The sequence below is a fragment of the Rattus norvegicus genome, chromosome 1 (genome assembly GCF_021556685.1).
Source record: "Rattus norvegicus strain SHRSP/BbbUtx chromosome 1, alternate assembly SHRSP_T2T, whole genome shotgun sequence".
NCBI classification, from domain to species: domain Eukaryota; kingdom Metazoa; phylum Chordata; class Mammalia; order Rodentia; family Muridae; genus Rattus; species Rattus norvegicus.
In genome coordinates this window covers 215,028,909-215,051,391 of record NC_141534.1, presented here as the reverse complement: position 1 = coordinate 215,051,391, position 22,483 = coordinate 215,028,909, and the positions used below count along the sequence as shown (strand labels likewise).

The 22,483-nt window shown below is 50.9% G+C and overlaps 2 protein-coding genes and 1 long non-coding RNA gene across 3 annotated transcripts in view; 1 reads left to right on the top strand and 2 right to left on the bottom strand.

Annotated features, from left to right (window-relative positions):
* Positions 1–12,682, bottom strand: part of LOC148007856 (uncharacterized) — a 112,833-nt gene extending 100,151 nt beyond the window's left edge. Inside the window, exon 1 of the long non-coding RNA XR_015652828.1 lies at positions 10,119–12,682. This is a non-coding gene — a long non-coding RNA (uncharacterized LOC148007856). The remainder of the gene's footprint in view (positions 1–10,118) is intronic.
* On the top strand, positions 180–15,725 carry Actn3 (actinin alpha 3). Its single transcript, NM_133424.2, has 21 exons — positions 180–361; positions 4,995–5,109; positions 5,363–5,482; positions 5,784–5,870; positions 5,955–6,042; positions 6,505–6,583; positions 6,667–6,748; positions 7,670–7,755; positions 8,064–8,156; positions 8,716–8,946; positions 9,071–9,218; positions 11,257–11,407; positions 11,944–12,052; positions 12,140–12,280; positions 12,595–12,777; positions 13,184–13,318; positions 13,408–13,587; positions 14,348–14,494; positions 14,583–14,648; positions 15,200–15,358; positions 15,440–15,725. Exons 1-21 carry the CDS (start codon positions 218–220, stop codon positions 15,596–15,598), a joined length of 2,703 nt encoding a protein of 900 aa, NP_596915.1. The 5' UTR covers positions 180–217; the 3' UTR covers positions 15,599–15,725.
* Positions 15,726–16,280: 555 nt separating this feature from the next.
* Positions 16,281–22,029, bottom strand: Ctsf (cathepsin F). Its single transcript, NM_001034110.1, has 14 exons — positions 21,780–22,029; positions 21,478–21,576; positions 21,113–21,197; positions 20,957–21,018; positions 20,683–20,758; positions 19,078–19,191; positions 18,825–18,970; positions 18,640–18,736; positions 18,480–18,560; positions 17,620–17,739; positions 17,476–17,540; positions 17,291–17,381; positions 16,879–16,937; positions 16,281–16,798 (listed from the first exon to the last, which is right to left on the bottom strand). The coding sequence occupies exons 1-14, from the start codon at positions 21,996–21,998 to the stop codon at positions 16,724–16,726; spliced, it is 1,389 nt and encodes a 462-aa protein (NP_001029282.1). The 5' UTR covers positions 21,999–22,029; the 3' UTR covers positions 16,281–16,723.
* Between the last annotated feature and the right edge of the window lie 454 nt (positions 22,030–22,483).

The following is a 22,483-nucleotide window of genomic DNA, read 5'->3' as shown; positions in this document are numbered from 1 at the left end:
TAGGCCAGTAGTCACCCCAGCATCCCCCGCGATTCCGCAATCTTTCAATCTCTTCTCTGGTCCAGACCCAACCTCCCTCGCCCCCTATCTGGTCCCACCCACCTCCCCCATATTTAGTATGAACCCGATCTGGGGCTGAACCGGGCAGTACTTAACCCAGCCTGAGCGTGCAGGAGCTCGCCCAGTGGAGCAGAGCCGAGCCAAGAGCCTGAGCAAGATGATGATGGTTATGCAGCCCGAGGGTCTGGGGGCCGGGGAGGGGCCCTTCTCTGGTGGCGGGGGCGGTGAGTACATGGAACAGGAGGAAGACTGGGACCGCGACTTGCTGTTGGATCCTGCCTGGGAGAAACAGCAGCGGAAAGTGAGTGCTCACCCAATTCCCAAAGGCAAAAACTGAGGCTGGGAGGGCAGGTAGTTCTTCCCGGGCATCTGGGCAGATCAAGAACAGAACCTTCATGTAATCTAAACTACAACTCCCCAAACAGGCAGCTATCTGCTGTCCTCAAAGATTAGAAGAAAGGCTGAAAGTTCTCATGGGGGATTTAGGATGTCAAGGACACTGGGAAGTCCCTCAGTGATGCCAGGACTCCTTTAAGCCTCTTGCCCCTCTTATGCTGGTGAAAGTGGGTGTTGGACAAGGTCCAAGAGACCTAACTTGTTCTTGGGTGGGAGGCGAGGGCTTCTCAGGAAGTTATGCTCCTCTACACACCCACCCTTTTCTCCAGTTAAGTATCCCTAGACCCCATCCTGAGGAGAACATGCCAGACACACAACCAGTGGATTTGGGGTATAGGAGAGAAGAACCATCTATATTCTTTCCTGTCCTTTACTATGTCTTCTGCTCAGGGTGAGGCCCACAGTCCCTCTACTGGCTTGACAGACAACTGAGGAAACTGAGGCCCAGAAAAGGGCAGAGCTAGAGCAGCCTGTTATATACTGTGAGGAAGAAAAGAATGCCCCCATCCAAGGGTTTTTGTTCCTTGCCCCACCCCACTCTTTCCCAAGATACCCCTCCCGGTCTTAGAAGCCCTGAGTCTGCTGAAAAGGCCAGAAGGTCAGGAGGAGGGGAGCCCCGGGTCCCCTTACCAGTAACTTAACCCAGGCTCCCACATGGACACTTGTGCTGAGGCAGCGCCTCTGTAGGAGCTCAAAAGGGCCATGTGGGCAGCTGTTGCCCAGGCCCAGCCTTGTAGGGCACTGCCCCCCTCCTTCCCTGGATTATTTTCACCCCTAGCTCCCCGACTGAGGGAGTAGGACACCTGGGATGCCTGAAGAGAAAATTAGTCCATCTGAACTGAGGAACTTTTAAGGACCTGCAGGCCAGGCTTAGGGTGGGTATCATGAACCCATTGGACTTGCCTTCTGCCAACCGTGCGTGCTTTCAGGAAAGTAGAGGACTTTGCAGGACCTGAGGACCCCCCCCCCCCCCAGGATTTACAATCAGATCATTTCCGCTGTGTTAGATGACAGGAGCTGACTGTAGCGGTAGCAATGAGAAGCCTGAGCTGAATGGAAATAGGCCTGGGATGATCCACCCTCCCCCATCCCCCTCTCCCATCCCCCTCCCTCCTCCCCCTGCACCTGTCTCCCAGCATGGCTGTAGTCCTGAGTTTCTGCAATCCCTCGGGTGATGTCATCCCTGCCCCTGGCTCCAGCTGCCATTGGCTCCTCAACAACCCTTGTCCTACGCCCAGCCATCCATTCCTCTCCCAGATCAAAGTCTGTGTGTTCTTACCATGACATCTGTCAGTCTTATTCTTGCCTTTGTCATTTAAAACATCAGAACCATCCTTTCATGCCAGTTTCTAGCCATCCACGTCCATCAACAATGTCCACCACTAACCCAAGTCCACCATTAATCCATCAATAGAACGGGGTAGATGCTGTGAAAGCCAGTTAACGTGCCCTGTGGATGGATGGGTGGGTTTTTCTTCCTAGTTCCACATTATCTCACACCTGTAACACCTTTGCCGTACAGCAGGTACCCCCCTGCCCCATCCATTCCTGCTCCTGCACACTTCCTCATTCACCGGTGACCCCAATAGCTATGATTTCCAGCTTTGGAACACTCTGTTCTCCCCTGATACCTGAGTCCTCTTCAGCTGACAGTAGTAAAAAAGTGGTTCATAAGCATTTCTAGGCTTTTTTAAGGTCTCACGTACCCCAAGATGTTCTTGAGTTTGCCATGTAACCAAGGATGACCTTAAACTTCTGATCCTCAGCTTCCTCTTTTTAAAAAAAATTTTTATGAGATTTACTGATTTTATTTTATGTGTGTTTTGCCTGCATATATGCATGTGTGTTACATCCATGTTTGGTGCCTGAGGAGCTCAGAATAGGGTATCAGATTCCCTGGCCCTGGAGTTATAGGTGGTAATTGATGCTGGGAATCGAACCTGGGTCTTCTGCAAGAGCAACACGTCTTCTTAGTCACTGAGCAATCTCTCCAGCCCTTTCTCCACTTTCTAAGTGGAGGGTGCAGATATGCACTACCACATCAGGTTTTAAGTGATGATGGGAGCCAAGCCAGGGCTTCTAGTGTACTAGACAGCCAGTCCGCCAACCCAGCTACATGTCAGAATTCCCACTGAAGATTTATTTGTACTTATGTGTATGTACATGGCAGTCCATGGAGACCAGAAGAGGGTGTCAGATCTCCAGAGTTGGAGTTACAAGCAGTTATAAGCCTCCTGACATGGGAGCTGGGAATCCAATCTGGGCAATCTTTCCACTGCTCAAGCCCCATAAATAGGCCATAAGAAGTCTGGAATCAGAATGATACAAATGCAACCCCCACCTCCTCGTTCCCACCCCCATCCCTCTCTATGCCTTGTATCCATCCCATCTTCTCATTTTTCCCTTCTGTTCTGACAACCATCGTCCCTGCTCTGCAACCAGAGTGAGCCTTTAAATGTTCTAGACTACATTTGGGAGACAGAGGCAGGCAGATCTCTGTCAATTGACCTGTTCCACACAATGAGTTCCAGGGTAGCCAGGGCTCCATGGAGAAGCTTGTCTCAAAAATAATTAATTAAGTTCTGATGCCTCCCTCTTGCCCGAAGCTTTGCCAACCCTCTGTAGCTCTCAGGATCAAATTCAAACTCCCTGGCTTAGCACCCAGGATCAGGCATGACCTGGCCCCTTCCACCCCTCCGGTCTGTCTCTCGCCACCGATAGCCCAACAACCCCAGCTTCATTCCAGCAGTGCCACAGTGCAGTCCCATAAACAGAACAACCGTTTCTCACTGCACATTTCCCCTTGCGTCTGCCCCTGCCTGGCATGCCCGCCCTTGTCTGTCCTTCCCGATCCCGTACAAGCTCCTGCTCTTCCATCACTGCTCTGATCGAACACTAGCCGACATCGAGAAAGTTCTGCCTAGTTGAAACAGTCCTGCTCCACCCCACACTCCTCTGCATGTTTCTGTCAGTATACCTCAGAGACCAGCATGACTCTGATTGGCTGTGGACTCCTTCAGGGCAGGGCTACATCGTATTGAAGCTCACACTTGGCACTGAGGATGCAGCTCAGTTGCTAATAAAGTTTTGACTTAGTTTAGCGTGAGTGAAGACCTAGCTTGGATCCCTAGCAGCAAATAAACTGGGTGTGGTGGTGGTGCATGTCTGTAATCCCAGGACTCTGGAGATGGAGACAGAAGGGTCAGAAGTTCATTGTCACCACTAGCTACACGAAACCCTGGGATACATAAGTCTCCGTCTTAAACAAAAACAAAAACAAAAACAAAAACAAAAACAAAAACAAAAACCTCTCCTTTTCCACCCCCCTCACCAAGTTGCCTACCCCCCACCAATTGTAGTCTCGGGGCATCCAGACTCCAGTATCTGAAGCAACTGTGGTAATATGAATGCAATCTCTGTGCTTGGTCCCTATTGACTGAGAACCCACTTATACCCCACCCCCTTGTGACAGAAGCTCATCAAGTTCTCTTAGCTATGACAGCTATCTGGTATTTATAGCATCTGGTATTTATAGCATCCTCTTCTACTCCAGATCCCAGCACACCTGGAAATCTGGCTGAGGAGAGAATTCCAATTGGCTTCGAGGCTACCTCTTAGGAGCCTCTGTTTTGTGGTGGAAGGAATGATCTGAATTCCAGGATCCTTCCAGGTCAGAGGAAGAATGACCAGAGACATAGAGTCTGACTCCCTGCCCCTCATTTGGATGAGTATGGAAAGCTAGGGACAGAGAGGTCAAGGGCTGGCCTTAGATCATGGAGAGGGATGGCAGCTGGGATTGGGGTCCAGATGTGGACTCCATCAAGGATCCAAAACCAGTAGTAGTGCTCAGGGTTGAAGACCTGGGAGGTTGGCAAGTGTTGTGTGTAGTCACAGAACTCCCCCATTCCCAACAGACACAGCCGTACCCCAATCCTCTTGTCTCAGGTGGAAGCTGAGGCTGTAGGGAAGGGGATCATGTGGATTGCAGTACCTGACAGGCATCAACAGGTCACTGCTGTGAGACCCTGTGGGGATATTGAGGTGCTTAATGGATCGTTCTGAAGCAACAGACTGTTGATCAGCGGTGCAGTGCCTTTCTGTCCAGAGTCTCCCCAGCAGGTGATTGCCACTTCTCATCCAGATGTGCTTCCCTTGAGGATCTCTCAGTGTAGAGAGCATATCTCTAGGCTGCTTGGACCTCAGGGAACTCCACACTTGGAAGTGTGTTAATGTTTCCTAGTCCCATCTCCAGTGATTAAGACTAGATAAAGCTGGAGTGCTGATACAGGGAGGTCCCAAATCCAAAATGGTACCCACAGATGCTCCAGGGCCATTTCTCTTCTGTCAAGAGAACTAAAACTCTAGGTAGGAAAGGAGTAGAGGATACACAGAAGTCAGTGGCCAAACCAGGATTTATATTCAGGGCCTTGGATTCTCAGACCTCTCCTAACAGAGCAGCTAGGTCTGTATGTGCCAGACCCAGTCACAGGCATCCCTGTCCCTAGTCCTCCAGTCCAATCACTGTCCTCTGTCCCCAGACCTTCACTGCATGGTGCAACTCCCATCTGCGCAAGGCAGGCACACAGATCGAGAACATTGAAGAGGACTTCCGCAATGGCCTGAAGCTCATGCTGCTCCTGGAGGTCATTTCTGGTGAGGGCGTACAGCAGTGGTCAGGGAAATCTGGAGACCTATGGGAATGGTGGCAGCCAGAAGGGACTTGTATTGGAGAAGGGAGAGCTTGGGAACAGCATTTTTAAGTTTTAAATTTTAATTTATTATTTATTTATTGCTAAGAATCAAATTCAGAGCTGCAGTCAGGCTAGACAAACACTCTACTACTGAGGTACATATCCCAGGCTTCCTCTCATGACCTTTGACCCTTGCCCACTCCTTATATTCTCAGGAGAGAGGCTGCCCAGGCCAGACAAAGGCAAGATGCGCTTCCACAAAATCGCCAATGTCAACAAAGCCCTGGACTTCATTGCCAGCAAAGGAGTTAAGCTAGTGTCCATCGGTGCTGAAGGTGAGGAGGGGACAAGAGTGGTCTTGACAAAGACTCAGAGGAGTCAAGGGGTTCCTTCTCTATACAAGACCAGTGGAGACAATTATTCCTGACTGTCAGAAGCAAATGTACCCAAAATGCTAGCCCAGCACCTGGTACCTAGGAGGTCCAAGAAATAATTCTAAACTAACACTCACTGACCGCTGTGTGCGTCTTAGGTATTTACTTACGAGCTACCAGGTCTTGGGTGGGACACAAGGGTCGGGAGGCTGAGGCTGGACACAAAGGCCTGGAGTCCAACCCTGACCCCTCTCCCTGGCAGAAATTGTTGACGGGAACCTGAAGATGACCCTGGGCATGATCTGGACCATCATCCTCCGCTTTGCCATTCAGGACATCTCTGTAGAAGGTGAGAAGAGGAGCCATGTGGAGGGGGCCGGATGAGACCCTTTTCTGCTTTCCCAGCTAACACTTCTGCCCCTTTGCCACCCAGAGACCTCAGCCAAAGAAGGCTTGCTTCTCTGGTGTCAGCGGAAAACAGCACCATACCGCAATGTCAACGTACAGAACTTCCATACCAGGTCTGTTCGATGGCCTCAAGGGGGAACAGTGAGCAGCCCTGGTCTGTGAGGGGCAGGCTGGCCTCATCCCAAAGCTCAGCAGTTGGAGGGGCTCTGGTTCAGTTCTTGGAACAGCTTCTGAAACGAGGACTCAGGGTATCTTGAAGTGAATGAGAAAGAACTAGGGGGTTGCAGAATACTTCCAGGACAAGGAGCAGTTGTGACATCCTTGGAAATATATTTCAGCCAGAAAAGACGTGGAGACCCTACACATCTAGAAATTGTTCTGATTTGAGCCCTAGGAATGGGACAGGGTCATGAGGAGCTGGGAGAAGCCGACCGGGGCGAGGTGGGGGTGGGCAAAGGAATTTGCACTTGACTGGGTCTCACAGAAAAAGCTGTCCTGCGGGAGTGCTTCTAGGCTGAGGGTGGGGCATGGCCTCAGCCTGAACTGGAGTCTGACAACCCTTTTTCTCTGTCCAGCTGGAAGGATGGCCTGGCCCTCTGTGCTCTCATCCACCGCCACCGGCCAGATCTCATTGACTATGCCAAGCTTCGCAAGGTGGGCCTCCATAACTCACAGAGCCAACTCTAAAGTCTCTGCCTTCCGCTGACCTTTCACCTTTCTGCCTCATGCCTATCTAGGATGACCCCATTGGAAACCTGAACACTGCCTTTGAGGTGGCAGAGAAATACCTGGACATCCCTAAGATGCTGGATGCAGAAGGTAGGTCAATGAATGAGAGCAGCGTTCAGAACTCACTTGACCCAGTCCCGCCTCGGCACAGTGCTCTGCAGCCCCCTCCTCCTGTGATATTTACTCCTCCCACCTCTGACTCTATCCCGAGCCTTCTTTTCAAGATCCTATGTTTCTTAAGACAGAACCTCATGTAGCTCAGGCTGGCCTTGAACTCCTGCCTGTACTGCCTCCACCACACCCAAGTGCTGTAATTATAGACATGTACTCCAATGTTTCATGCCATCATTCCTCTTCTCCATGAGCTTTCCACTACACTCCTCCTGCCCACCCTCTCCTGGCTTTCCTCTATGGGATAGATCTGCTCTGTCTCATATCCAAGCCCCCTGATTATCCAGGACAATATTGGTTCCCATGACTGGAAGCTTCTCTGGGGCACATTCTGCCTGTGGACCCTGGGCCCATGCAATGCTCAGTCAACGAAGCAGCTATATTTTCTGAGTAATTGCTGATGGTACACTAGATGCCTGTGTACCACAGAGAGCTGCTTTCAGCCTCCACCCCACCCCCAAGGAAATCATAAGACTTAGGGAAAAGGCAGAGAGACTCAGTTATAGACTGACTGGGAGCACCAGGCACTGTGCACTGATTCTTCATGAGGGGCTCAGCGGCTGCACACTCCCGCATGGTCTCACACCAGGCCCTGGGGTGATCTTAGAGGGCTTTCCATCATTCTGTCATTCTGAGGGTCTTCTCTGCATGGAGGGGAGAGTCTTGAGTTCATTCCCCACTCTGGGTTTGGTCAACATACACATTAGAAGAGAAGAGTTGGGGATGTAGCTAAGTGGCAGAACACTTACTATCATGAGAAAAGCCCTGGGTTTGATTCCCAGTGCCTCAAAACAAACAAATGAACAAACAAATAAACGCCACTTTGCTGTCTTCCCCCAGATATTGTGAACACCCCCAAACCAGATGAGAAAGCCATCATGACCTATGTTTCCTGCTTCTACCATGCATTTGCTGGGGCTGAGCAGGTAAAGGAGGGCCTCACTGCTGCCCCACTGAGTGCCTTGCTGTTTAGGTAGGGCCCAGTGGCCCAACCTCGGTGTTAGCCCAACATTTGGAGGTGCCAAGGTATATAACTGGGAGGGAGGGCCACTGTCTCAGTTGTAGACCATGGATTTTCAGGGAACCTTTGTCCTGAGAGCTTCCTCTTACCTTAAAGATGTACTTACCTGTCCTTGATGTGTACATGGGCCAGGTTTTTAAGGACTTTGCAGAGGGAGGAAGGATGGTGTGTCTGGGGTAGCTGACCTAAGCCCCCTTGCTGTCTCCACTACAGGCAGAGACTGCTGCCAACAGGATCTGCAAGGTCTTAGCTGTGAACCAGGAAAACGAGAAGCTGATGGAGGAGTATGAGAAACTGGCTAGTGAGGTGAGGCTAGGGCCAGAGAGGCCCTTCCTACTGTGCTCCTCATCTATCCCCGCTGACCCTCCCAATTCTTCTAACCAACCTCTGCCGTGAGTCTAAGAGTCTCCTTCCAGCTTCTCTCTGGCCCTGCCTCCCCACCATCTCCTGCCCTTCTGTCAACCAAACTCACCCGGTCATTGCTCATTCACTCCCAGATTCCTCCCCTTGTATTTACACAGCCACATGTTGGCCCCTGGACTCAGAGATTGCCTGGAACTGGAATGTGGCTCAGGAGTAGAGTGCTTGTCTAGACTATGGGAGACCCTAGACTCAATCTCCACACCTCTTAACCCACCACACACACACACACACACACACACACACACACGCACACACACACGTATCCTGTTCTTTCTCTGACTAGTAAGGACAGACTACCCTGTTCTGTGCTCCCCAGTTTTGAAAGTCCCCTCCATGTATTTGAGGCCTGACCCTCTGGCCACAGTCTATATGTGGAGTGGAGCTGGGCCGGCCAGGTGTGAAGGTCAGCTCAGAACTCTCTGCCTTGCTCTGATCCTGGCAGCTGTTGGAGTGGATCCGCCGCACTGTCCCATGGCTAGAGAACCGAGTGGGTGAACCCAGCATGAGTGCCATGCAGCGCAAGCTGGAGGACTTCCGCGACTACAGGCGCCTGCACAAGCCTCCCCGTGTGCAGGAGAAGTGCCAGCTGGAGATCAACTTCAACACGCTGCAGACCAAGCTGCGCCTGAGCCACCGACCTGCTTTCATGCCCTCAGAGGGCAAGCTGGTTTCGGTGAGCTAGGCTAGGCGTGATGATGTTCTAGCTTTGCCCATATGTCCTGGGTGACCTTGGGTTCTTGATCCTCATCTGTATAATGGGTGAACCATGATGGAGGCCATCTTTGTTTTCCACACAGGACATAGCCAATGCGTGGCGGGGACTGGAGCAGGTGGAGAAGGGCTATGAGGACTGGCTGCTTTCAGAGATCAGGCGTCTGCAGAGGCTTCAGCACCTGGCTGAGAAGTTCCAGCAGAAGGCTTCCCTGCATGAAGCTTGGACCCGGGGTAGGTTTATTTCATGGAGCTAGACTCTTTCCTGGGACAAAATGTTCAGGACATAAGCAGATGCTCTGCAGGGAACTGGACACAAATTTCTCTCCCCCTACCCCCACTTCAGAAATTGTCCTGCTATAGAGTTAGTGCTGACTACTTGGGATTCACTATGTAGACCACGCAGAGATTCACCTGTTTCTGCCTCTTAAGTGCTGGGACTAAAGACATGAGCTACCGAACCTGGCTGGAAATCAGATTTTTCATTCCATCCTGACTTGCTGCTATGCAATCTGGGCTCCTCTTGGGACTAGTTTTTTTTTTTTTTTTTTTTTTTTTTTTTTTTTTTTGGTTCTTTTTTTTGGAGCTGGGGACCGAACCCAGGGCCTTGCGCTTCCTAGGTAAGTGCTCTACCACTGAGCTAAATCCCCCGGGACTAGTTTTTGTTATCTATAAACTTAACCTCCCTCTGCACAGGCTCTGGTCCTCTGTACTCCTCTCTACTAATTTGTCACTTAGCTTCTGTATACGAAATAGGTGTCCAAAGATAAGCCTGTCCCCAATCTCAACATCACCGTCATATTCCAAGTCTATTGATACAGAATACTTTATGAGACATATATATCATTCTCCATCACCCACTCGGAAGCCTGTCAGAGATTTCAGTCCTACAAAAGAATGAGTCCTTGGGGCTGGAAAAATGGCTCAGTAGTTAAGAGATTTGACTGCTCTTGCAAAAGACCTGGATTCAATTCCCAGCACCTAGATGGTCACTCACAGCCACCTGTAACTCTAGTTCCAGGGCATCCAGAAACTCCTCTAGTCTCCTTATGCACCAGACATGTACCTATTGCACACGTGTATGTGTGTGTGCGTGTGTGTGTGTGTGTGTGTGTGTAGACAAAACATTCATACACATAAAAATAAAAAGAATGACTCCTTTTTTAAAAAGATTTATTTTATTTTATTTATGAGTACACTGTAGCTGTCTTCAGACACACCAGAAGAGGGCATCAGATCTCATTACAGATGGATGTGAGACACCATGTGGTGGCTGGGAATTGACTCAGGACCTCTGGAAGAGCAGTCAGTGTTCTTAACCACTGAGCCATCATCTCTCCAGCCCTAGTTTGGATATTTTTGTAAGAATTTCTTAGGGGTTGGGGATTTAGCTCAGCGGTAGAGCGCTTGCCTAGCGAGCGCAAGGCCCTGGGTTCAGTCCCCAGCTCCGGAAAAAAAAGAAAAAAAAATAATTTCTTAAGTTATGGTGGCATACTCAGATAACCCCAGCATGGGGAAAAAGAGGCAGATCTTTGAGTTTGAGGCCAGCCTGGTCTATATAGTGAGTTCCAGGACAGCCAGTAGAGAGAACCTGCTCAAAAACAAACAAATAAAAAAAGAATTTTTGAAACTTACAGCTTAGGTGACCCTGGGGCAATCTCTGAATATTTCTACCTGTCACCTCCTGTAAGGAAGGCAGGCCTCTAATGAGGTATTCCTACCACTGTTGGATGAGGATGATGCTCTCTATTTGTAAAATTATACTTATCATTTATCATTTACTTATAAAGCAATTTCACACACAAATGCTTTTACATTTATCATTCATTCATACATGAGGGTCTGCCATCCACCAAGTTGTCTGTCAGGCACTGTGCCAGGTGCTGGTGTGCAAATGAAGCCAGGTCAAAAGATTGAGGGGTCCACATAGGCAGGGTGGTGATGGTATGGCAGAGGCTGGCAGATCTCTGAGTTCAAGGTCAGCCTGGTTAAAATAGCAAGCTCCAGTTCTCCAGGACTACATAGAGAGACCCATCTCAAACCAAGCAGCCAACCAAACCACAATGTAAATAACAAACCAAAAACTAATAATGGGGGTGGGGGGCAATATCAAAAATTCCTTGTAGCAAAGGTCATCCTAGCTGGTGCTGGGTCAGGGAACACTGACATCATCAGTAAGCAAAGCCAAAGATCAGGCTGGCATCTCAGGGTAACCTAACACTCCAGCTGTGGCGGCCTCTGGGTGGCAAAACCCTGCTTTCTTCCGGAGCAGGCAAAGAGGAAATGTTAAACCAGCATGACTACGAGTCAGCTTCGCTGCAGGAGGTGCGTGCGCTCTTGCGACGTCATGAGGCCTTTGAGAGCGACTTGGCTGCACATCAAGACCGGGTGGAACACATTGCAGCCCTGGCCCAGGAACTCAAGTAGGCGTGGCCAGAGACCCTGCCCCAGCCCCTCCTCATTGAGCCCCGCCCTTCTCTGTCAGACCCTTGGTAAACAAGTGATTGCATCCTGTTTCCTCTCACACCCTTACTTGCTTACGCCCTTCCTGAAAAGGCCATCCCCAGCTCCTTACCCACTTTGCTGCCTTTACAGTTATCCATTGGCACTCATCTGTCCCACTCCATGTGAAGACCTGCCCCCCCACAACCAGGAAACCCCTTCACCTCAGGATATTAGCCCATCACCCCAGTCAGCCTTGGCTTCACCATCCACAACCTCAAGTTTCCCTTCTCCCACAATCCTGCTTCTGTAATACCAGGAGCCACATCGGGACACTATCAGGGACTAGAGCTGAGGGTCCTGGGTGCCAGTCTTCCTGAAGCAACACAGAGACCCCTGGAAGAATAGCTCCTCTGCCCCATGCCCCACCCGTGTTCTGGTGGCACTCCTGCACCCTCACCTTGCCTTGGGTTCCACCAGGGTCTGCCTCTACACTCATTCCCCTTTTGCCTATCAGTGAGCTGGACTACCATGAGGCAGCCTCGGTGAATAGCCGCTGCCAAGCCATCTGCGACCAGTGGGATAACTTGGGTACACTGACCCAGAAGAGGAGGGATGCACTAGAGGTGGGCAGGAGGGCCAGGGAACTGAGGGCAGGGTGATGAGGCCAGCAAGCTGGAAAGGATCTGATCTATGATCCCTCTGGCCTCTAGAGAATGGAGAAGCTCCTGGAAACCATTGACCAGCTGCAGCTGGAGTTTGCTCGGCGGGCAGCGCCCTTCAACAACTGGCTGGATGGGGCTATTGAGGACCTGCAGGATGTGTGGCTAGTGCACTCTGTAGAAGAGACGCAGGTCAGTGAAGGCATTAAAGGGGGGAAAGGCACTGGATGTGATGAGAGGAAAACTGGTCTCACTCACATCCCATCGGCCAAACCTTTGGGTTCCTGGATAATACAAGTAGGAAGTAGGAAAAAAAAAACAACAAAAAACAAACAAAAAAAAACCCAAACCAAACAGCCCAGTTATAGAGTGCTGGGTGCGAGGCAGGAGGCATAGGCTTTTGGACCAGTCCTGAACCAACTACTAGGTGTCCTAGCTCTCTGTTCTGCCCCCTCTGTTGCCTGGGATAAATGGGTGTTCTGACTGATTCTTCCTGTTTTCCCTAGAGCCTGCTAACAGCACATGAACAGTTCAAGGCAACGTTGCCTGAGGCGGATCGAGAGCGAGGTGCCATCCTGGGCATTCAAGGAGAGATTCAGAAGATCTGTCAGACGTATGGACTGCGGCCAAAGTCTGGCAACCCCTACATCACCCTCAGCTCGCAGGACATCAACAATAAGTGGGACACGGTGAGTGCTAATAGCTGCCTCGTGTGGCTCCCCACTTGTTCTCGCACACTTGAATCAGTGAGGTCTCTGACGTCCCAAAATATGGGGAACAAAGCCCACCTCCATCCATCTGGGGCCCGCCACAGAGTCCATGTGGCCTCGGATAAGCCTCCAACATTATTCCTCTGTCAAGACTGACAAACATATAGAGCATTGTTTGCATACCACCCACCAGCCGACCTCTATGTCATGGGCCCCATTTTACAGATGAGGAACCTGGAGCCATTTGCCTCAGAGTTCTATCCACACATCCCATTTTGGCTCATGAGAACAATAACTGAGGTTTGAGGGTCTGAAGGCTATTTTGCCGCAGCACCATCTCCTGGCCCCCACGGTTGGCTTTGGTATGACCACTTCTCCTTCCCAGGTCAGAAAGCTGGTACCCAGCCGTGACCAGACACTGCAGGAGGAGCTGGCCCGGCAGCAGGTGAATGAGAGGCTCCGGCGACAGTTTGCAGCCCAGGCCAATGCCATAGGACCCTGGATCCAGGGAAAGGTGGAGGTAAGGGCTTGGAGAGCTAGGCCAACTCAGGGATTGGGGTGAGCCCACTGGGAGTTGTGAGTTCTTATCCTGCCTGGGTACCCTTGCAGGAAGTAGGGCGGCTGGCAGCTGGGCTGGCTGGCTCTCTGGAGGAGCAGATGGCAGGTCTGCGACAGCAGGAGCAGAACATCATCAATTACAAGAGCAACATCGACCGGCTGGAGGGTGACCACCAGCTGCTGCAGGAGGGCCTAGTCTTTGACAACAAGCACACGGTCTACAGCATGGAGGTGGGGTCTCACCCTTGGGAGAAAGGGAAGGGAAGGCTGACCCGATCACAGCTGGATAGAGCCTGTCTGTCCCAGGAGGGTAACCAAATCAGTCTGGCCATCTTTTACAATGTCCCAATGTTACAATGTCCCAATGTTACAATGTCCCAATGTTACAGTGTCCCAATGTTACCATGTTACAATGGCAATTTGGCTATCCTGCAATAGAAAGTGACTTGTCTGGGCTAGGTGTGGTGATGCACATCTCTTATGCCATCACTTGAGATGCTCCAGGATCAGGTCATTCCCAGCTGTGTAGGAAGTTCAAGGTCAGCTTGGGCTTTATGATGCAAGGAGGGAAGGAGGGAGAAAAGAGACCTGTTCAAAGTAACAAAGCAGTCTAAACTCAGGATTGGCCAAGCTGGCCAACCAATACTTAATCAAATTTTAAGATAGAAAGGGATGCTTACAGTCACTTAAGTGAACATTGAGGTAGGTTTAAGAGGTCCAATAAGGGGAAGGATTTGCCCAATGCCACATAGTAGATTAAGAGTACAGTTAACTAGACAGCCAGGTACAGTGGTCCATGTCTTTAATCACGGCATTTGGGAGGTAAAGGCAGGTGGATCTCCATGACTTTGAGGCCAGTCTAATCTACAGAGAGAGTTCCAGGCCTGCCAGGGCTACATAGAGATCCTGTCTCCAAACAAACAGAAAAAGGAGTAGAACTGGAGTAAGAACCAAGGCCTGGCCATTCACTGACTGCCCTCTCGATTCCTAGCACATCCGTGTGGGCTGGGAGCAGCTGCTCACCTCCATTGCCCGCACCATCAATGAGGTGGAGAACCAGGTACTGACCCGAGATGCCAAGGGCCTGAGCCAGGAACAGCTCAACGAGTTCCGGGCATCTTTCAACCACTTTGACCGGGTCAGTGGGGGCTAAGCCCTGTGGGCTAAGAGACTTGGGGACTGGTGGAATTTGGAGACCAAGCCTGATATCTGTTTGCTGTCAACAGAAGCGGAATGGGATGATGGAACCTGATGATTTCCGAGCTTGCCTCATCTCCATGGGCTATGATCTGGTGAGTCCGGTGACCACGTCAAAAGTATCATCAGGGGGTGGGGATTTAGCTCAGTGGTAGAGCACTTACCTAGGAAGCGCAAGGCCCTGGGTTCAGTCCCCAGCTCCGAAAAAAAGAACCAAAAAAAAAAAAAAAGTATCATCAGATCCCTTCCTTCTGCCCAGCCCCCTCTAAATACAAACTATCTTCTCTGCTTATCACACCCATAAAAAAAGGCTATCAAAGACACTGAGAGGTAAATTAACTTGTCCTATGTGACTTCAAGGTCTTCACTTGGACCATTTTTCCCCTCTAAGAAACAATGCTAAGTTATAAAGTATCAGAACCAGGAAGCAAGAGGAGGGATTGCTACAGGCAGACTGCATACTTCTGTCTGCCTAGCATGAAGGACTCCCTAAAGTCAAGCTGACTGATGTCTTGGGTAGAAGAGGGTAACTTGTCACCCAGGCGATGTAAGTCAAGTACAAAAAAATCTCCAGGAAGGGACATGAGGAGCAAGACCTCTTGCCTTTAGCACGTATGGACACAGTGCCTGACCTCTATCTTTGCAGGGAGAGGTGGAGTTTGCTCGGATCATGACCATGGTGGACCCCAATGCAGCTGGGGTCGTGACCTTCCAAGCCTTCATTGACTTCATGACCCGAGAGACTGCAGAGACAGACACAGCTGAACAAGTTGTAGCCTCCTTCAAAATCCTAGCAGGAGACAAGGTGACTCTCACTCAGTGGAGGGGCTGGAAGGCTAGGACATGATCCAAGAGCTATGGGCCCTTAATGTCTCCTCTCTTCTAGAACTACATTACCCCAGAAGAGCTGCGGAGGGAGCTCCCAGCCGAGCAGGCTGAGTACTGCATCCGTCGGATGGCACCCTACAAAGGATCGGGGGCTCCGTCCGGGGCCCTGGACTACGTGGCTTTCTCTAGTGCCCTCTACGGAGAGAGTGACCTCTGACATTCTTAGTGGAGAAGAGGAGAGGGCACTTCCTGTGGTGGATTCCACTGTCCCTCAGAGCAAGGGCTTCAAATCATCCAGCACCAACCACATTTCTGAATAAAGATCGGGTTGTGGGCCTCTCCCATCTGCTTTTGATTCTTCTTCTTCTTCTCCTTTTTTAAAGATTTATTTGTTTATTTGTTTATTTATTTATTTATTTATTTATTTATTTAGTGTATTCGAGTACATTGTCATTGTCTTCAGACACACCAGAAGAGGGCGTCAGATCCTATTATAGATGGCTGTGAGCCACCAATGTGGTTGCTGGGAATTGAACTCAGGACCTTTGGAAGCTCTTAACCTCTGAGCCATCTCTCCAGTCATCCCCGAACCCCACTTTTAGATTTATTTATTTTATATTTTTAGTACACTGTCACTGTCTTCAGACACACCAGAAGAGGGCATCAGATCCGATGGTTGTGAGCCACCATGTGGTTGCTGGGAATTGAATTCAGGACCTCTGGAAAAGCAGTCAGTGCTCTTACCCACTGAGCCATCTCTCCAGCCCTGCTTTTTGTTCTTAAGGGGAACCTAACCCCTGGAGCTACTTGGCAGGACCTACTACCCCACCCTGACCCACCAGGGGTCCCTAAGACCCATCTTTTCCTTCAGAGGCTAAACACTTACACCACACAAGGGAAGCAGGCTACCTTTTTATTGCTCTTAGGGAAGGCTGGTTACAACTTTCCTGGATGTGGAAAGGGACCAGAAGATGTACAGCATCAGGCTGACGAACACCAAAGCAGAAAGACAGAGCCTGCTGAGGACAAATCTAGTTTCGTGACGAGCAGACTTTCATCCTGTATCATATTGTAGCCCAAGGTTCTTGCCCTAGTGTTGGCTTCCGGGAAAGCCTCCTTCACCTCAGGATCCTCCTAGCTACCATAGTCCAACAAAGATGCAGCTGGAGAACTTCAGGTAAGCATGAGAAGGAGGGAAGAAAGGGCGCAGGGCCCGCTGCTCACCCTGAGGTACAAAGTGCCTGTTCCTCAGCCGTCTGTCTTCTGAGGAGGGGCCCGAGCATGAGTCAGGCTAAGGAAGGGGCCACTGTGGTCAATGTCAGGTCCTAGGCCAGCAAGTCTCTCAGTTCACCACTGCCGAACTGGCCATGGTATTCACACCACAGGCCCCGGACCCACGATATAAGTAGTAGTAACCCTGCAGGACAGTGGGGCTTGGTTAGAGGGCTTGTGTAAGGGTGAGGCTGCAGAGTCAGGGGCCAACCAGGCAGAACTCACCTCCTCACCCCAGTCCCTGCCCCAGCTGTTCTTGATGGCCCAGTAAGGAATGTTGGAGCCTGAGGGACAATAATGGAGTACAAGAAGTCAGAGGCCCTTCTCCACTCAGAGATTCAAACACTGCACCCTCCAAACATCTTCAGTGGGCCTATGATGTAGTAGGAAGTAGGAAAACAGCAAAGAGCCGGTAGGGCCCACCCCTTCCTCATGGAGAGTTCATGTACCTATAAGGCTTGGAGAAAGCACTTATCCAATTGCCTCTGGAATAACCCTTCAACCTCCCCCAGCCCCAGCCTTCCTGCCTACAAAACACAGGGTTGTTCCCCCTCAGAGGTCCCTGAGAAGCTGCTATCTAGCCTTTGACTGGGGCCTGAGGTAGATGGAAGGGAAGCAGGAAGCTAGTGGAACTTACGGTTTCCATAGCCCACCAGCAACACAGCGTGGTCGATGAACCAAGGGCTGCAGAGGGGCCGGAATGGGTGAGCAATCCCATGGCGATAGAACTGAGAAGAAAACAGGGAGCAGGAGGCCGGCTTAAGGGGAAGTGAGGAAGGCACAGACAAGAGGTGGGGAGGGACAGAGAGGTCAGGATCTCACCTGCATGCCGAAGGCATTAATGGCAACTGAGATCGGTCCTTTCTGGGCCAGCCAGGCTGCTATCTCTGGAAGGGGAAGGCAGTGCCAATGGTACTTTGGCCCAGCAGTATCAACCTGGACACCCCCACAGTGGCCCCCACTCACTGTTCTCATCCCGGCTCAGCTCCACTGAATCGTTGATGTAGACTTTTGCCATCTGTGTTGAGAAGTTACAGGCTTGAACGTGGCCCTGGTAGCCATAGTCATCCTCTGTCTCCAGCCCTCCTGGGGAATGAGTAGACTCCTGTTTATCACTTACTCATGTTCTCCCAGACAGAAGACTGCCGAGCATCCCACAGACATGACGTCAAGTCACATGCTCCTTACATACCCCCCAGGGCTCCCGCACCCCTCTGAGGAGTCTCGTCAGACTAGTAATGAGAGGGTGTAGGGAAGAAGCTACGGTATCAACACGGACAGGACTGCATTCCTGCCTCTGCCTCCTTGCTGGGGCCTTATCTCAGGCTGCCTGGCACCTTTGCCCTCTGCTGCTTGCCCTGCTCTTGACAATCTACTGCTAATGTAGCCCACGACCTTGAAGGTTCCTGGACCAGCTTCTCTCTAAGCTACCTCAGTCCCTTAGCTCACCATCCTGCTACCACTGCAGCCCATGGCTGAATTTAATACCTCCCCTCAGGAGAGAGATGTGGCGCTATCTAGTTTGGCAGAATAAAAAGAACACAGACTTCCAGGAACTGAAAACACCAAGATTCTCTGGGTCCTCGTCGTGCGTTAGAATCTTACATCTATTCACTGTCAGTCGCCACTCGAGATGATCATACAAAGTGGACATCGTATATCCCGTCTCATAGCTAAGATAACTGAGGCTCTGAGGAAACTGACTTACTGTAGGTCTTCAGACAGAAAGGGTCAGCATAAAGACCAGGACCCAGTTCTGTGTGACTCTCATGACCTCTTGCAAAGAGGTGGTACCTGCTGCCCCTCCTATCCAAGTTAACACATACCCAAATTCTTTATGGCTGTGTAGGCGTTGGAGGGCAGTCCACCCATGCAGGCCTTGTCCATCTTGTCACAATCCAAAAGCTCTAGGAGACAGAAGGCTTGTTCCAAGGGGCCCTCTGTAGGAGCTACCCCAGGGAAAGGGCACTAGAACAGGAAGCTCACCCTGCTCTGACAGGGAGAGCAGAGTCCCCCGGTTCAGGAACCACTGGCCCTCCACGTTGCCTGTGACAGAGAAGGCCCAGCAGGAGCCACACATGCCCTGCAAGACAACGGACATGGTCAAGGCTGTATCTTCAGGCCCCATGTAGGCAGGTCTGCCTTCCTAGTCCCACTTCTGAGATTCCAACCTGGTCCTTCACTTCAGTGACAGCCCCTTTCTTCCTCCAGTCCCATTCAGGTGGGGCGAGATCATTTATGGACTTGGCTAGACTCATCTTCCCGCCAGACTCCTTTTGTAAGAGGGGATTCAGGTAGATGGTGTGGAACTCTTCCTCTGTAGGTAGAGATGGGCAGGGGAGCAGGGAGTGAGTATTTTAAGCCAGTCCTCATCAGGAGCCTGAGGAGCACAAGTTCTGCACAGGCTTTCATCGCCATCCCCACCTGTGAGGTCACTGAACTTGGTGATCCCATACTGAGCTGTGCCACGGTCCAGGGCCTGAATCTTCTGCGCTCGTATCATATTTCTGGCAAAGACAGTCAAGCGCCACTGGGCTTCTGAGAACCAAAGAGAAGGAGAGAGTCTTGGACCCAACCAGATCATAAAAGGAGAGATAAGTGTGGGTAAGCTTTTGAGTGTGTTTGAATGTGAGTGTGAATAATTGTGCATATGAGTATATGTGTGAATTAGTGTGTGTGCACAAATGAGTGTGTGCCTTTGCGTACCCTGCTATATGCATACATGTGTGTGCATGAGTGTGTGCTATGTGTATGTGTGTGCATGCATGAGTGTGTGTCTTTGTGTGTTGTGTATGAGTGTGGTGTATGTGGTGTGTGTGTGTGTGTATGTATATAGACCACAGAGCAACCTCTGGTGTCATTTCTCGAGGCCTTTCACTTTTTTTTTTCTTTTTTCTTTTTTTCAGAGCTGGGGACCGAACCCAGGGCCTTGTGCTTGTTAGGCAAGCGCTCTACCACTGAGCTAAATCCCCAACCCCGAGGCCTTTCACTTTTGTTTGAAGCACAATGGTCTCTTATTGTCTTGGAACTCAAGTAATCTAGGCTAGCTGGGATGAGTCTATTTCTCCCTCTTCACTGTTGCTGGGGTTACAAGTCCTGCCCACCATATTGGACTTCTTTGGTGGGTTCTGGGGATTGAACTGAGGTCTTCACACTTTCAAGGCAAGGGCTTTATTTACTGAGTCACTGCCTTAGTTCCTGAAGTTGTTTGTAAGGATAGATCCCTGGGGCCAGTAGAATGAGACAGGAGGGAAGCAAACTTCAAAGTGACAAAGTGAGAGGCATGCTCAACTTTGGGGGCTCAAACTGGAGCAATGACTTATTGAATATAAAAGCAATAACCTGAATGAGACCTAAGGGTGTTACCCAGGAGAGGTAACCGAAAGGCCATGAGAGAGGAAATCCAACAGAGAAAGTCATGGTTTCTGGTTAGGAAGATAAAAGGGAAGAAGGAAACAGGCCACTCCTTGGCAAGATGGCTGCCTAGAAGAGCTGAGGGATATGGGGTCCTTGAGGGACATGAGATCCTTTTTGTCTGGTTTCAGACCCTGGACCTGGACTAGGGTGCATATTTTACATATGAAAGCAGTCCTGGCCTCAGGTTCTCCCAGCATCCCTCAGTCCCTACCCTGGCATACCTTGTTGCCAACCCTGAACTTTCCAGCCCGGGGGCTGGGCTACCCCCAGAGGCTCGGCTGCCCCCAAAGGCTCATCCTGATATAATCCAGACATTTTGGTCTCCTCACTCTCTCCTCTCTTCTCTCTGTGTGTGCCCTTTCTCTCTTTTTCTCCCTCACCCCCCTCCCCATGGTGATTCCTATGGCCTAGTCCTTGGGGTCAGTGATCTCACCAGAGAGCAGCTTCCCAATAAACCTGCATTTCATATAATCAATCTGGCTTGATTTGCCTCGTTTTACCGGCAGAGAAAAACTTATATCACATGTGTTCTTCATCTCCTCAGTATCAAGGTGCCATGATAGGAAAAACCCAAGTCTGCCTGGGACAGATGTGGACAAGGCTGGGGCCTACCTTCCCTTGATTCGTAAGTCCGGTTATAGGTAGTCATGAAGTCCTTGAAGAGTGTAGCCATCTTCACAGAAAAGTCCTAGGAAGGCAAAAGGGTGTTCACTTACAAGTTCAGCCAGACCCAAGTACAATAATTGAGAGCTCTACCCTGGAGGACCAAGACAGGGAAGTAGCCACGGGAAGAGGAAGTGAGGGGGAAGAGAGAGAAAAGGCAGGGGGTGGGGCACAAAGCAGAGGAGTAAGGGGCCATTATCTCTCTTAGACACAGGCTCCTCACCTGGGGCAGGGGATCCTTGTCCAACATTGGAAGGAATGCTCGGAAGGTCTCGTTCCCAGACTCTGGATAGGGTTGGAACAGAAGTAATCAAGGCTGGATTCTGAGTCAGGTATGGTCTGGGCTATCCCAGTCTACTTGAGCTATCTATCCCAGCACCTGTAACCTTGGCATTCACTGGGCTACAGTCCTTCCTCAGCAGCAAGTGTTCTTTTAGCTCTTCCAGGACTTCAAAACTGCAGAGCTGGAGGGAAGGAGGGAAAGGAAGGCAGTTTGGGGACAGTTTGGAACAAGGTCCTGACTAGGGTTGCTAGAAGCTCCTCAAAGGAGAGCTGCTGTGTAAGGCAATCATAACGTGGTGAAAGAGGGGGACGCCAGCAGCAGACACCCAGCACCCAAACACCTACCCTTTCAGAGCATCTTGGTCTCTAGCTGGTACCTCAGAGGTAACAGATGACTCGACAGAACCCATCATTCCAATTGCTTGCCAGCTAGGGCCAACAATAGCCGACCACTTCACTCACCATTGTTTTCTTCGTCTCAGGGTGCAGGCACACCAGGGGATCATTGCAAGGTGGCTCCTCTAATGTGGCTTCCAGGGAGAACAGAGAGCCCCGGCCGGCCTGGACAGAGCAGAAGGTGGGGCTGGCACAGCCATCTCCCCTCGCTCCTCTTAAAAGATCATTGCCCGTCTGTGCCTCCCTACTGGGTCTTAGTCTGTATAGGTCCTTCCCTCCCCGTTCAGGCCATCAACCCCAAATTTAAGGCAAAGTCCTTGCACCATTCCTGGACCCAGGCCTCGCTCCCGCTCCCCGCGCGTCCTCACCCGCCGGACGCGCCCGTGTACCGCCCCTAGCACGGCCCTTGTCACCGCAGTACGGCCGTAATTGTACATGTCCAGCGCGAAGCGGGCGGGCGCCAGCAGCTCCTGGGAGGACAGGCTCCAGGCTTGCTCGTCATCCGCCCAGGGCTTGGCAGGGACTGGGCTCAGGACCACGGTCGCGATCAGCGTCAACAGCCACAAAAGCTGCAGCAGGAGCGCCATAGCGAGGTCGAAGCTGCTCGCCCCGATTCACTGACCCACAAACTCGCAGATCAAGCGACCCAAGGCGGAGCCTGCCTTCAGAGGCTACAGAGTGTCTCCCTACAACCCTGGAACCCTGGGGCGACCAATCGGCACCGATTCCGGGCGCTTGCGCGCTCGCTTATTTACGCGAGGCACGTGGACCACGGGGTGGGGCGGTGGTGGTGGTGAGGGGAGAGGACACTAGGTTGTGAATAAAATGAGAATCTACGACCATTTTTATCTTTCACAGGAAAAACCAGATCTCTTTAACCATGGCAGATCTGTGAAGTAGGTGCTGTCCCATTTCTTAGATAAGAAAAAAGAAGCTTACAGATGGCTGTTACAGATAGGAGTTGAACTTGAACCCAACCCACTGGTTCCTGAGCCTGCCTTCACAGTGTGATCTCTCCTTTGAGGCCCCTGTTGTTATTCACGATATGGTCAGTAATATTATGGGTTCTGGG

Bases quoted from the DNA above. Each gene is read 5' to 3' on its own strand.
- Actn3 (NM_133424.2), top strand. From the start codon at position 218: ATGATGATGGTTATGCAGCCCGAGGGTCTGGGGGCCGGGGAGGGGCCC. The intron at 12,053-12,139 runs GTGGGCAGGAGG...TCTGGCCTCTAG, and splicing joins AGAGGAGGGATGCACTAGAG to AGAATGGAGAAGCTCCTGGA. The intron at 15,359-15,439 runs GTGACTCTCACT...CCTCTCTTCTAG, and splicing joins AAATCCTAGCAGGAGACAAG to AACTACATTACCCCAGAAGA.
- Ctsf (NM_001034110.1), bottom strand. From the start codon at position 21,998: ATGGCGCTCCTGCTGCAGCTTTTGTGGCTGTTGACGCTGATCGCGACC. The intron at 18,971-19,077 runs GTGGGGATGGCG...CTCTACCTACAG, and splicing joins CAAGTTCAGTGACCTCACAG to AGGAAGAGTTCCACACCATC. The intron at 17,541-17,619 runs GTGAGTGGGGGC...TTCCCCTTCCAG, and splicing joins GCTGAGCCGGGATGAGAACA to AGATAGCAGCCTGGCTGGCC.